Source organism: Rhinoderma darwinii, chromosome 5 (genome assembly GCF_050947455.1).
Source record: "Rhinoderma darwinii isolate aRhiDar2 chromosome 5, aRhiDar2.hap1, whole genome shotgun sequence".
NCBI classification, from domain to species: Eukaryota; Metazoa; Chordata; class Amphibia; order Anura; family Rhinodermatidae; genus Rhinoderma; species Rhinoderma darwinii.
Genome location: NC_134691.1, coordinates 323,426,791 through 323,439,542, shown reverse-complemented (window position 1 = coordinate 323,439,542; position 12,752 = coordinate 323,426,791). Strand labels below are relative to the sequence as shown.

The 12,752-nt window shown below is 41.4% G+C and overlaps 1 protein-coding gene across 1 annotated transcript in view; it reads right to left on the bottom strand.

The window, feature by feature from the left end:
• Window positions 1–12,752, bottom strand: part of CUBN (cubilin) — a 190,371-nt gene that overhangs the window by 978 nt on the left and 176,641 nt on the right. Inside the window, exons 59-66 of the mRNA XM_075828736.1 lie at window positions 11,693–11,910; window positions 8,362–8,561; window positions 7,027–7,189; window positions 6,675–6,883; window positions 5,376–5,523; window positions 3,574–3,755; window positions 2,680–2,845; window positions 1,602–1,837 (exon numbers count right to left, since the gene is read on the bottom strand). Of these exons, the coding sequence (XP_075684851.1) occupies window positions 1,602–1,837; window positions 2,680–2,845; window positions 3,574–3,755; window positions 5,376–5,523; window positions 6,675–6,883; window positions 7,027–7,189; window positions 8,362–8,561; window positions 11,693–11,910 (1,522 nt within the window). The remainder of the gene's footprint in view (window positions 1–1,601; window positions 1,838–2,679; window positions 2,846–3,573; window positions 3,756–5,375; window positions 5,524–6,674; window positions 6,884–7,026; window positions 7,190–8,361; window positions 8,562–11,692; window positions 11,911–12,752) is intronic.

The window sequence follows — 12,752 nt, the reverse complement described above, 5'->3', positions numbered from 1 at the left end:
GCTCCCCCTAGTGGGGACTGCAGCAGCAAGCAATGAAACTGGAGCTCTGTATCTGAAAAACTGAGCTACAACTGCAAGAAAAATTGTATTAAAAAATGAACAGGCGCATATTGTTGTATATATTTTTTTTTTACATACTACAGGATTAAGCATATCGTACATTTGTCTTTTTTTTTTTTTAACCTACCTCTTTATGAATCTTTTAAGAAGTTACTATGCATAATACTTAAAGGGGTGTTCCTGTTTCCAGTGGATAAACTCTCTCTATGGTCATGTGATGGACACACAGGTGCTGGGATCGTTACATGGTCATGTGATGGACACACAGGTGCTGGGATCGTTACATGGTCATGTGATGGACACACAGGTGCTGGGATCGTTACATGGTTACGTGATGGACACACAGGTGCTGGGATCGTTACATGGTCATGTGATGGACACACAGGTGCTGGGATCATTACATGGCCATGTGATGGACACACAGGTGCTGGGATCGTTACATGGTTACGTGATGGACACACAGGTGCTGGGATCGTTACATGGTCATGTGATGGACACACAGGTGCTGGGATCGTTACATGGTCATGTGATGGACACAGGTGCTGGGATCGTTACATGGTCATGTGATGGACACACAGGTGCTGGGATCGTTACATGGTCATGTGATGGACACAGGTGCTGGGATCGTTACATGGTCATGTGATGGACACACAGGTGCTGGGATCGTTACATGGTCATGCGATGGACACACAGGTGCTGGGATCGTTAGAAGACACAGCTCTGATACTGTACATACTGTAACTGTAACAATCCCAGCACCTGTGTGTCCATCACATGACCATAGACAGAGTTTATCCACTGGAAGCAAACCATGAATGTTCCCACTGAATAACAGCAAGCAGAGATCTTGAAAATCGTGAGGAATTAATACAGAAAGTATTTTGGAAAATTGTATAACTTTTAATTATACAAAAAAAGAACAGAAATTTGCTGAAACCGAACACCCCTTTTTTTGGCGTCATGCACACGACCGCAGTTTTGCGGCCGTAGACTCCGCAATTCTGGATAGTATAAAACACATGCTTTCCTATGGGCCAATGCACACGACAGTGGTTTCCACGGTTTGTGCATTGCTCGGACCGCAAAAAAAATAGGACATGTCATTATACGGTCCGCATTTGCGGTCCCGGCCCATTGAAATAAATGCACATCTTAGTCCGTGAGTGCTGTAATCACGGACCGTACATACAGCTATGGGTGTGTGCATGAGGCCTAACAAGGAGGGTTTTAGGCTAGTATGAAGCTATAGGGGGAGCAAAGGTAGCAATCGCACCTGCTGCCTGAGGGAGCCCAAAGATCTAGTACTAGAAATGGCACATAATGGGTGTGGGGCCTGTTACGGATTTTGCATTAGGGCTCAGGAGCTACAAGTTACACCTCAGGGGAAATGACCAGCTAATGTGTACAAAACGAGCGTATATGATGCTAAATAAAAGGCTAAGAATGCCCAACCTGAAAAACACCTATTAGCCACTAGATGGCGCTCAAGTTTACACTGATATAGAAAAGTATGCAAACATTCGTTTTTAGTAAAAACTTACCAATCCACAAAATGTTCTAATCAGTGGGGAGGTAGAGACTGGACCATCGTAAATTCTGACATAATTTTTCTCGCAGTCTCCTGGATCATCAATGCTAAATGCAGCAAATCTTATTCTAACCGTCCTCCCAAGTGGCGCAGATATTGTCCATTCACAGTCTGTGTTGTTGCCATAACTTCCAGGATATTCAGGACTAGTAAATGAGCCATGATCCCCAAACAAGGTCCCTCCACAACCTGAAAATAACACAACGGTTACATTTTTTCCCATCACTGTAATAGGCGTGAGGACGTTATTGTGTGAGGTTATGTTTTTTGTATTTTTATTTATTGCATTGCACTCTTTATTGTTATTCTTTGACATTGAGAACATTGCATCAGTAAGGCCCAGTTCACAGAGTTTTTTGGCGCTGTTTTTGAAGTGGAAACTGCTGCGGAAACCGCGCCAAAAAAAACTTTGCATCCCATTGATTTCAATGGGAGGCGGAGGCATTTTTTTCTGCTCGCGGGAAAAGAAGCAACACGCTCTTTCCTCCTGCGTTTCCAACTCCTAGCCCTTCCCCATCTAAATAAATATATACCACACCATACCCCCTAAATAAATATATACCACAGATCAGACCGCCTAAATAAATACAGACCCTAGTCCTAACCCCGCTAAATAAATACAGACCCCCTAAATATATACCACAGACCAGACCCCCTTAATAAATATAGACCCGAGACTAGACCTCCTAAACGAATACACACCCCAGACCACTCAGTAAGCTCATGTTTATTGTACTTGTTTTTATAATTAAACTGCTCCGTATTTGACATGTCCCATGCTGTGGAAAGTAATGGCGGCATATAATAAATAGCAATAATGCCCGTTACTCCTAATATGGACATTGTATAATGGGAAGAGATGTATGGATCAGGGGCCGAGCATGTGTGTGGCCTTCTCTATAAAGGTCTATGCAGGGCCACCCACAGGTAGGTGAAGACAGAATCAGCAATTATCACATACTGTATAGAGAGCGGACGGTTTAATTTTTGCAAGCTGATACTTGTAGTTCTACACCTTCAGCATGCCTTACCTGTCGGAGATGATGTCCAAGTAATTTCATATCCATCTCTAGTTGTGATAATATCAGATTTGAAAAACAGATGAAGAATGTTATTTTTGGGAAATATTGGGTCAGGGAGATTGCTTCCACAATATGTACCAAGTAGCGGCGAATCACGAGCGCTGCCATTTCTCGCCTGCAACAAGACAAGACAATGGCTCATTCACTTACGAATATCTTCAGCAGGCGTGTACACAGAAAACACTGGACCCCATAGCAGAACTTACAACGCGCCCCAACCCCCACAAATGTACTACTTTTTAATTACAGTTAATGTCCACCGTAATTTTGTACCACTTTTATCGCGGCAGAGCTCCATTTTCCAACACATGGAGCTCCAAATCCCCTGCTTCATTTCATAGTCAATGATAAAACTCTGAACACTTGCAGTTACCACTAGGGGGAGCTCACTGTACATGGATATATACAGATACTATTGTACTATGGAAGCTGGAAAAATGCAACGAGCTCCTCCTAGTGGTGTCTGCAGGCAAATGCTGTGATATCCACCTGGTCTGCCTCTATAAAAGACACACCGCTGGTCCTTACAGATCCCTAGCACATACAGCTTCGATCCTCCTTATAGAAAATGTAAAACCAAGAGTTTATAGCTCTGAGAACTGTATTTTTGTCACCTAAGGTGCATGCAGATATACACAAACGTCTCAGTTATGTGTATGGGTCTCCCATAGACCTCGGTGCTTACTTGCATTAGTACACAAGGGTAAGGTACTCTTATCATTCAGATCACCCACATGACAGCCCACATGCACCCTGAGATCTAGGAGTACAAACTTCTAATGGTTCTCATTCACTTCGATAAAGGCAGCGGTCAGGTACTGAATACAGAATAAAGCGACTTACTTCTAAGTAGTCGGAACATGTTGAGCTTTGTGCTTCTAGATGAAATGAATGGAAGAAGAGTGATATTGAGTGGTTCTCCGGAGTTCTGAGGATTATGTCACATTCTAACTTGTTTGGGTAACTCCCCGGCCAGCCTGGACTTTTTAGGTAACCAAATGATTGGTTATATTCCCGGCTACAATCTATTGTAAAGAGAAGAAGTGTTTATCATCCTCCAAAATAACCACATTCTATCTATCCTATCCTCATATCTATCTATCCTATCCATCTATCCTCATATCTATCTATCCTATCCATCTATCCTCATATCTATCTATCCTATCCATCTATCCTCATATCTATCTATCCTATCCATCTATCCTCATATCTATCTATCCTATCCATCTATCCTCATATCTATCTATCCTATCCATCTATCCTCATATCTATCTATCCTATCCATCTATCCTCATATCTATCTATCCTATCCATCTATCCTCATATCTATCTATCCTATCCATCTATCCTCATATCTATCTATCTCATATCCATCTATCCTCATATCTATCTATCTATCCATCTATCCTCATATCTATCTATCCTCATATCTATCTATCCTCATATCTATCTATCCTATCCATCTATCCTCATATCTATCTATCCTATCCATCTATCCTCATATCTATCTATCCATCTATCCTCATATCTATCCATCTATCTCATATCTATCTATCTCATATCTATCGATCTATCTATCTCATATCTATCTATCTCATATCTATCTATCTCATATCTATAATCTATCTATCTCATATCTATCTCATATCTATAATATATCTATCTCATATCTATCTATCTATCATAATTGGGCTATGATACATTAGGGCTTATATAATGTACATATCTTAAAGCACATGTTATATCTTTAGTATTATTAACTATGATATAAACCCATAGAACTATATCATATCGGAATACTATACATGTTAATATGCTGAAATTCAGGGTAAAGCACCTGGGCCCCAATGCAAAATGCCCAGCTACCATGTGCGGTTTATAATACTGGTGTCTTGTCATGTGACAAAGTGACATTAAGACCAGGGTCATCAATGTTAGATCAATGCGGGTCCGACTCTCGGCACCCCCACTGATCAGCTGTTTTAAGGAGCCGTGGCGCTTGTACGAGCATTGTGGCCCCTTGATTGTTTACATTGCTTTCATTTTCATTCGTACATCTCTTTGTAGTGACTATGCAAGGTATTGCAGCGTTGTCCCATTCAAACGAATAGGACCGTGCTGCAATACCTTGCTCAGCCACTAGGAATGTAACGACGTCACGTGTGCATGTACGAATGAAAATGTAAACAAAGAAGAGGCACCGCAGACCCTTTCACACATCTGATCGGCAGAGATCCTGAGAGTCGGACCCCCACCCATCTAATATTGATGGCCTATCCTAACTTGTGAACTGCAGCTGTCACTAGGTGGAATTCCATAGCTTCCCCATATGATAATTATGTGTGTTGGCGGTTGTCCCACTGTGTCCCAGTATCAAATGGCCACAGTGGCCCACAGCAGTGACGTCACAACTGCTGCGGTCAGTTGACGTTCCCTCGGTATGGTCACTTCCCTGGCCTGAAGAAGTTCTAGAACAACTGTTTTAACCTAACCTACGGTGGGATGCAATGTCATGTCTACTCATCTTCATTGAGAGGACAACCCCATGGTTGTGAAGTCTATTGTAGACATTGGACTTCTGAGTTTAGTTTGTTTAAAATTTTTTAAAAAAAAGACACATTTGATCCAGAAGAAATGAATCTTACTTGAGATTTGATATGTAAAACTAAGCCCATTGCCAGACACAAATTCCTGTGACATAAAGGTTACTACAGCTGTACGTCCATAGGAATAAAACTCCGGTATTTCAAATGTTTCAGTGCCACAATATTTATGGACCTGTCCTTGGTCACCCTGCAGACAAAAAAGAAAGGCACAAGTGTAATGAGGAAAAGCATACAGTACATGTTGAGTAACTTTGTAAATTCATTGCATTACTCATCTTGTACTGATCCTGAGTTGCAGCCTGTACTCCAGAGCTGCATTCACAATTCTGTAGGTGTGTTTTGGTGATTTGCATACTGCGAAGTCTCTGTACAATAATCTGTTTAAGAAAAACTAAAGGAGTCCATACACTTCAGATAGATGTCAGCCGAGTGTGCATGTTTATTTCAATGGGGGGGAATAGTCTGCCGCTGGAACAAAGGATCAGGCATGTTGAAATCTCACATTCCTAATCCCTCTTCCCCTGAGATCTGCCATAGGGGAATAGTCGGCGTACCTCATACACAGTACCTAGTAGGCCGATCTTGCAGAAATCAGCAGGTTCAGTTTACTTTTATCTAATATGTATGCGACCTTAACTGTTTCAATGCATTATAGAGCACAGCTAAGCTATTAGTGGTGTGTCTGTCAACAAGCATGTCAACTGTTTCCAATAACAACCAGCAGAATTGTAAATGCAGCTCTGGAGTATAAAACCATAAGTAATGCAATATATTTACAAAGTTAAATCAAGTTTTTATGTAGATTATGCCCATGAATAAACATTAAAACATAAAATAAGGGGAACAGTAACTTTAGTGTTAATTTAGTCATGCCCGTCAATACAGGAAGGGCCTGTCTAAATAAAGCTTAAAAAAAAAACAACAGGATTTTACCGCATTAATCATGGTACTGTGAAACAATATGTCTTTATAGATTAAATTTGAGGTTCACCTGTGAGCCATGATAAATCTATTGACCAAATTGTTTGTGGCCAAATTTTGGTAAAATTGTGAGATGACCATGATCCTATGATTTTACCTTGTGAGTGACAAAATGTCACTGTGTAGTTGCAGCCTTAAAGAATTATCTTACTAGCTATTCCCTACATCTTATACATCTATTACCCAAATATCTCCCTTTAGGAGCAGGAGCCATTTAGGCAATTGAGCAGGCCAAGAAATTCTCCATCACTTCCCCCGTCGGTGACATTATACCAGGCACCACTTGCTCCAAGGTGGAGCTTCATTCAAATTACTCGAGTTATAAGAATGCTTCTTCCAGATGTTGAACAGGCTTACCACCGGTGAGTCCTGGACTTCTAGGTAGTTATTGGAGCAGTCCAGCCCAGCCTGGAGGTGGAAGGACTGAATCTTGATCTTTACATTCTCCTCCTCCGGAGAGTCAATGGTCCAGATGCAACTTGTGAATGGTGGGTAGGAATTAGGATAATTTGGTGATGTTGTAGTTGTCAACGATGATGTTGCATTGTATATCCCTCCGCATAATACTGTAACAAGGAACATCACAATCAGGACACGTTTTCTATGTACCTATGATGGACCTTCTCTATGGAGACCTCTTCTGACCACAGTGGCCATGTAGTTTATGGTAGGCATCCTCCTTCGAGTGAAGGACTAAAATAATACTCACAATCAGTCGCCACATATGTAGCGTTGAAACCTGCTAGTTCCACTGTCGAGTCGCTGTAAAACCACACTGTGAGAACGTTGCTTGAAGAGACAAATTGTGTTGGAAATTCAGAGCCGCAGAATGTTCCTTGTAAATCGCTGTTAGTGCTGCTGCCATCAAATATCTAAAATATAACATTGACATGATGAAAACGAGTAACTGAACTGGCCGAACCATTGGACACTTATACAGATACATATACGCTCATACACACGCACCGACACATATGCCATTATTATTAGAGAGCTGACGCTGGAGCATCGTAATGTCAACACCGAGGGTGCCGACTCACCAATGCCAGTGCAGTAGCTTGTGATGGAGACACTTCATGAACCGCTGGGAAGCTGATAACTAGGTGTACATGTGTGCAGGACTGGACTTACCTGTAGGCACAGTAGGCTTGTGTCTATGGGGGCCCTAGGGGAAGGGCGTCTGCTAAAGGGAACATTTACCTATGAATAAACTAAACAATGTATATTCATTTGTAAAGTATGTGTATTTATATGTTAATTAGGTACTCCAAGAGGGAGGAGGAAACCCGAGGGAGGACAAGTGGAAGACTGCAGAGGGCGCTGGATGTCAGAAGCCTACCACAATATTCTGCTTCACTTTGCGAGAGCAAACATTTTTAAAGTCACACATGAGTGTAGGTGTGGCCATAAATAGCTGTAGGTGTGGCCATATATGCCTGTAGGTGCGGCCTAATTGATGGGCGGAGTCTAAGGCACCAGACAATCTATGTTTACAGACTTTAGATGTAAATTCGGTACTACATGTATGTATATATGTGCATCTGATAATCTGGATTATCAGGATTTTTCGTCCCAAAATAGACTGATTAGAAAAATAACTATATATATATATATATATATATATATATATATATATATATAATGTGTCCGAGGAGATGTTTATTTCCAGATCAGACTAATCTCTAGCTGGGTGGCAGCTTGCTGGCTCAGGAACCTCCCTACCCTGCTAAATCTATAATAGGAGACCAGGGGATGTAAATACTGCCCCTGACAATAAGCTTTACCCCCTACAGTTGATCCCCAGCAGAAATCACGGGTGTTAGGCATTAGGAGGTAGTGGACTTGCTAGGTTTGGTGTCTTTCTATGAGTCATATACTTGGTCAAAGACAAACTGTATATTGCCAATTATCAGCATCACAAATAATTCTGTGAAAACTTTTCTTTTTTCTCTTCTGTGTTGTCTCCAGGATGTTATGTAACTGGAGCTCCCTTAAGATTTATTGTAATAACTAATACTACAGGTAAAATATCTTCTGTTCTTACTTTGACAAAATCATATCTGCACGATCCCGAGGACTCCAAAAAGAACGAGCTAAATGTCAGGTTTATTTGTTTGTTTATAGGGACAACAATGTTCCAAACGCAATCCAAGTTTTTGTCATATTTCCCATCAGCATTTGAGTCTGGGGAGCCAAATCGACCCGTGGCATTAGTCAGGTAACCACCACATCCTTGTTCAGGTCCTAAGGTGCAAATAAGAGAGTAATTACTATAAAAATGATAAACTCAAGGAAAAGAATCTAAAACTGACCAACTCAAGAATAGAGGTTTATGAAGACTAGTGGTGATGTGAGGTGGACCATACAAAAGGGGTATTCTGAATCCTAACAGTTTTGCACCGTTCCTGTGAATATGAAGGTCAGTATATTGAAGTATTTATTATGTTTAACCCCTATGGAACTAAAATAAAACTTTACTCCAGAGACGTTATGTTCCTATGTGGTCTCTGAGTGATAGTATTATATGGACATGGTATGATGGGTATTAGCAGTATCATTTTTGCACTATATGGCGGCATTTTTTAGGCACTTCATGGCTGTATTATTTTAGCATTGGATAAAACTATTATTTTGTTACTGTATGCAGTGGTGTACATATAATAGAGAGGACCCATAGCAACGATCAAACTGGGCCTGGTGTTTGTTTCCCATTTCATGCCCTCACCATAATCCTTGGACCATTTCCTCCCCTTCTTGACTGCTAAAAATGCAGGTCCCTGTGCCTGCACCCAATAACAAGGGGCATGGGACCAACCATGCATTGGCTGTCTCTGTGGTATGTACGCCCCTGATTGTATGATCGTATTACTTGACACTGTATGGCATAGGATGATCCTGTTATTTGAGCCGTCCATGGTGGTTTAAAGGGGTTGTTCAGGCTGGGGGCTGTATTTTTATACTGATGACCTATCCACAGGATAGGTCATCAGTATATGATCGATGGGGGTCCGACAACCGGACCCCGCACCGATCAACTGTTCCCGCTGGAAACTATGCAGTGGTCGAAGCCAGAAGCAGATGGCAACATTGCATCTTCTCCTATTCAAGTGAATAGGAGCAGAACTGCAGTAACGCAGCACGGCCACTATACAATGTACGGAGCCAACTGCTTCCGGCACCGACCACTGCAAAATCAATGTACTCCTACGGGGCTATTCACACGGCCGTTTTCTTTAATGGACTGTGTGAACGGATCCCTCAATAGACTCAAGTTTATGAGGGATCTGCAAAATCGTGTCTCGCATGAATGCAAATTGGCTGTTTTTTACGTCCGATTTGACACCCACTAGTGTGAATGAGCTCTAAGGCAATGCAGACTATATTTCTCTAACTACATTTAATTTCTTCCCTGACTAAGTAATTACTACATTATTCTGACAGGGGGCGCTGCAAAGCAACAAACACATCCAAGCTACCAAAGTTTAGGGCATTTTTTTGCAGTTACAATAAAAATTAGCAGCCTAAATCTGTTTTACAGTGCTGAATGCTTTATGCACTGATCCTGTTGCATTGCAGTCCCACCAGGACTGTCACCCCACAGTCCCACCACATTGGGGTATCTTGCCATTTCACAGTTTCTAAATCAGTCGAATAGGCTTCTCTTCTTCTTGTGCTTACAAAAGACCAAAAACCATAAGAAGAATTTTGCCAGGAAACTGACAATATATAATATTTACTTTGCAGAATTACAGATTTTTAAATTCTGGCTTTAATATGAAAAATACATTACTACTATATTGGGACCCTGCATGTTAAATGGATTGTCCCCTAAAACCAGGGTATTTAGAAACAGGGCTAGGGCAGTAGATTAAACCTTTGCCCTGGATTAAGGAAAGCCTAACTATGATTTTGCATACATTTTGTGATGAGCAGGGGCACAGCTATAGCAGGTCCAGGGGTTAGCAGTTGCACCTGAGCACTAGTGCCTGAGCAAGCCCAAAAGCCACATAGGAAAACACCAGTAATTTAAATGGCACATGGTAGATGGGGGGCAGTGTTACAGATTTTTTTTATTGGGTGTTTTAAAAGCTATGTAAACTTTTGACAACTTTTTTTTCAATAAAAATGTCTATCAGGGTGATTGGTGCAAATTCCATTATACATTTTGTTAAGAATTATTTTTATTTGAGATACAGCTGCTTTGTATCCTGTTTACAGAGCAGCTGTATCTAGCTCTGAAACCTGTATCCGTCAGGTCAACGTGATTGACAGGTTCAGTGTCGGCAGGTCCTGCGTGTCTATCGATCTGCTACCGACCACATCTAAGTTCATAACTTAGATGTGATCGATTACAGGTGGATCCTGACGGATTCAGGTCATAGCGAACGATACAGCTGCTCTGTATACAAGATACAAAGCAGCTGTATCTCAAAAAGTAAAAATAATTTTTAATAAAATGTATTTAGGATACATAAATGACACTGATACACAATAAAAAAACAAAAAACATGTCAAAGGTGTTCATAGCATTAAGTTACCCCTCTAGGTATATAGATGCTGCTTATGGCAGCCTGTGTTCTATGAATGGCGTTATACAAAGGCTGCTAATGGGAACTACAACGGTGGGGAGCTAATGGGGAGGGGGATACGCGGACACTGGATACTGATACCAATGTGACTAGTTGTAAAGTCTCCTTTAATTGTAATCAGGACAAGTCATATGAGTTTTATCACAGTGTATATAATATAATACTTCAGTGCTGATTATGATGCCAACAGCATGACTTTAATAGTCACCACCAGTACTGTGAGTAAGAATCATCGAGTGTCACAAGAGCAGCACGTGTGAGGGGTGAATAAAAAGAAGTGACTGTGAGACCTTGTGCTACACCCATCACAAGCGTTACTGAGCAGAATGTAATAAGAACTGGAATAAGGTCAGTACCGAACACTTCAAAGACACAGCAACGAATAATGCAGAACTCACAGGGCTAGTCCTGTAATACTCAATCTCCGGCCGAATGTGGCGGTCAGTGGCTGGCTGACCAGGCAGAACAGGTATCGGGGGACCTAGTTCTGGATATAGGTGCGGGTCTCAGACCTGGAACCCACACCTAGCAGACATTTATGGCATATCCTATGGATATGCTATTAAGGTCTATGATGGGAATAACCATTTAAGGCTAAATTCCCAATGAGCTGAGGGTAGAGAAGGGGCAAGGAGGCTTAGCAGTACTCAAACCACACATTTCTCCATCTCTTATCCAATAATTGCCTTATTTTTCTAAAACTAGATTTAGATACAGCAGCTTATTTGTCCTCAACTACTTTGCATCATAAGGAACAGAAAATGTTCTATCAAAGCCAGCACGTACCTAATGTCTGTCTATAGGATCCTCTCCAACCACCAGCACCAACATGACCATCAGTGTAAAAGACCAGGAGCAGGTTGTTGGTTAAGCTTCTTATAACTGGAGGTAAAACTGTCCCGCAGAACTTGCCAAAACGTGTGCCATAGATGTTTGATCCATCATAGACGGAAACGTGGTCAAATAAACAGGAACCGGACCCCTCTACATCAAATTGATTGAATCTATAAAGAAGCATTATAACATCTGTGATATACAGTGAAGGAAATAAGTATTTGATCCCTTTCTGATTTTGTAAGTTTGCCCACTGTCAAAGACATGAACAGTCTAGAATTTTTAGGCTAGGTTAATTTTACCAGTGAGAGATAGATTATATAAAAAAAAAAAAAAGAAAATCACATAGTCAAAATGATATATATTTATTTGCATTGTGCACAGAGAAATAAGTATTTGATCCCCTACTAACCATTAAGAGTTCAGCCTCCTCCAGACCAGTTACACGCTCCAAATCAACTTGGTGCCTGCATTAAAGACAGCTCTTACATGGTCACCTGTATAAAAGACTCCTGTCCACAGACTCAATTAATCAGTCTGACTCTAACCCCTACAACATGGGCAAGACCAAAGAGCTTTCTAAGGATGTCAGGGACAAGATCATAGACCTGCACAAGGCTGGAATGGGCTACAAAACCATGAGTAAGACGCTGGGTGAGAAGGAGACAACTGTTGGTGCAATAGTAAGAAAATGGAAGACATACAAAATGACTGTCAATCGACATCGATCTGGGGCTCCATGCAAAATCCCACCTCGTGGGGTATTCTTGATCCTGAGGAAGGTGAGAGCTCAGCCGAAAACTACACGGGGGGGAACTTGTTAATGATCTCAAGGCAGCTGGGACCACAGTCACCAAGAAAACCATTGGTAACACATTACGCCGTAATGGATTAAAATCCTGCAGTGCCTGCAAGGTCCCCCTGCTCAAGAAGGCACATGTACAGGCCCGTCTGAAGTTTGCAAATGAACATCTGGATGATTCTGAGAGTGATTGGGAGAAGGTGCTGTGGT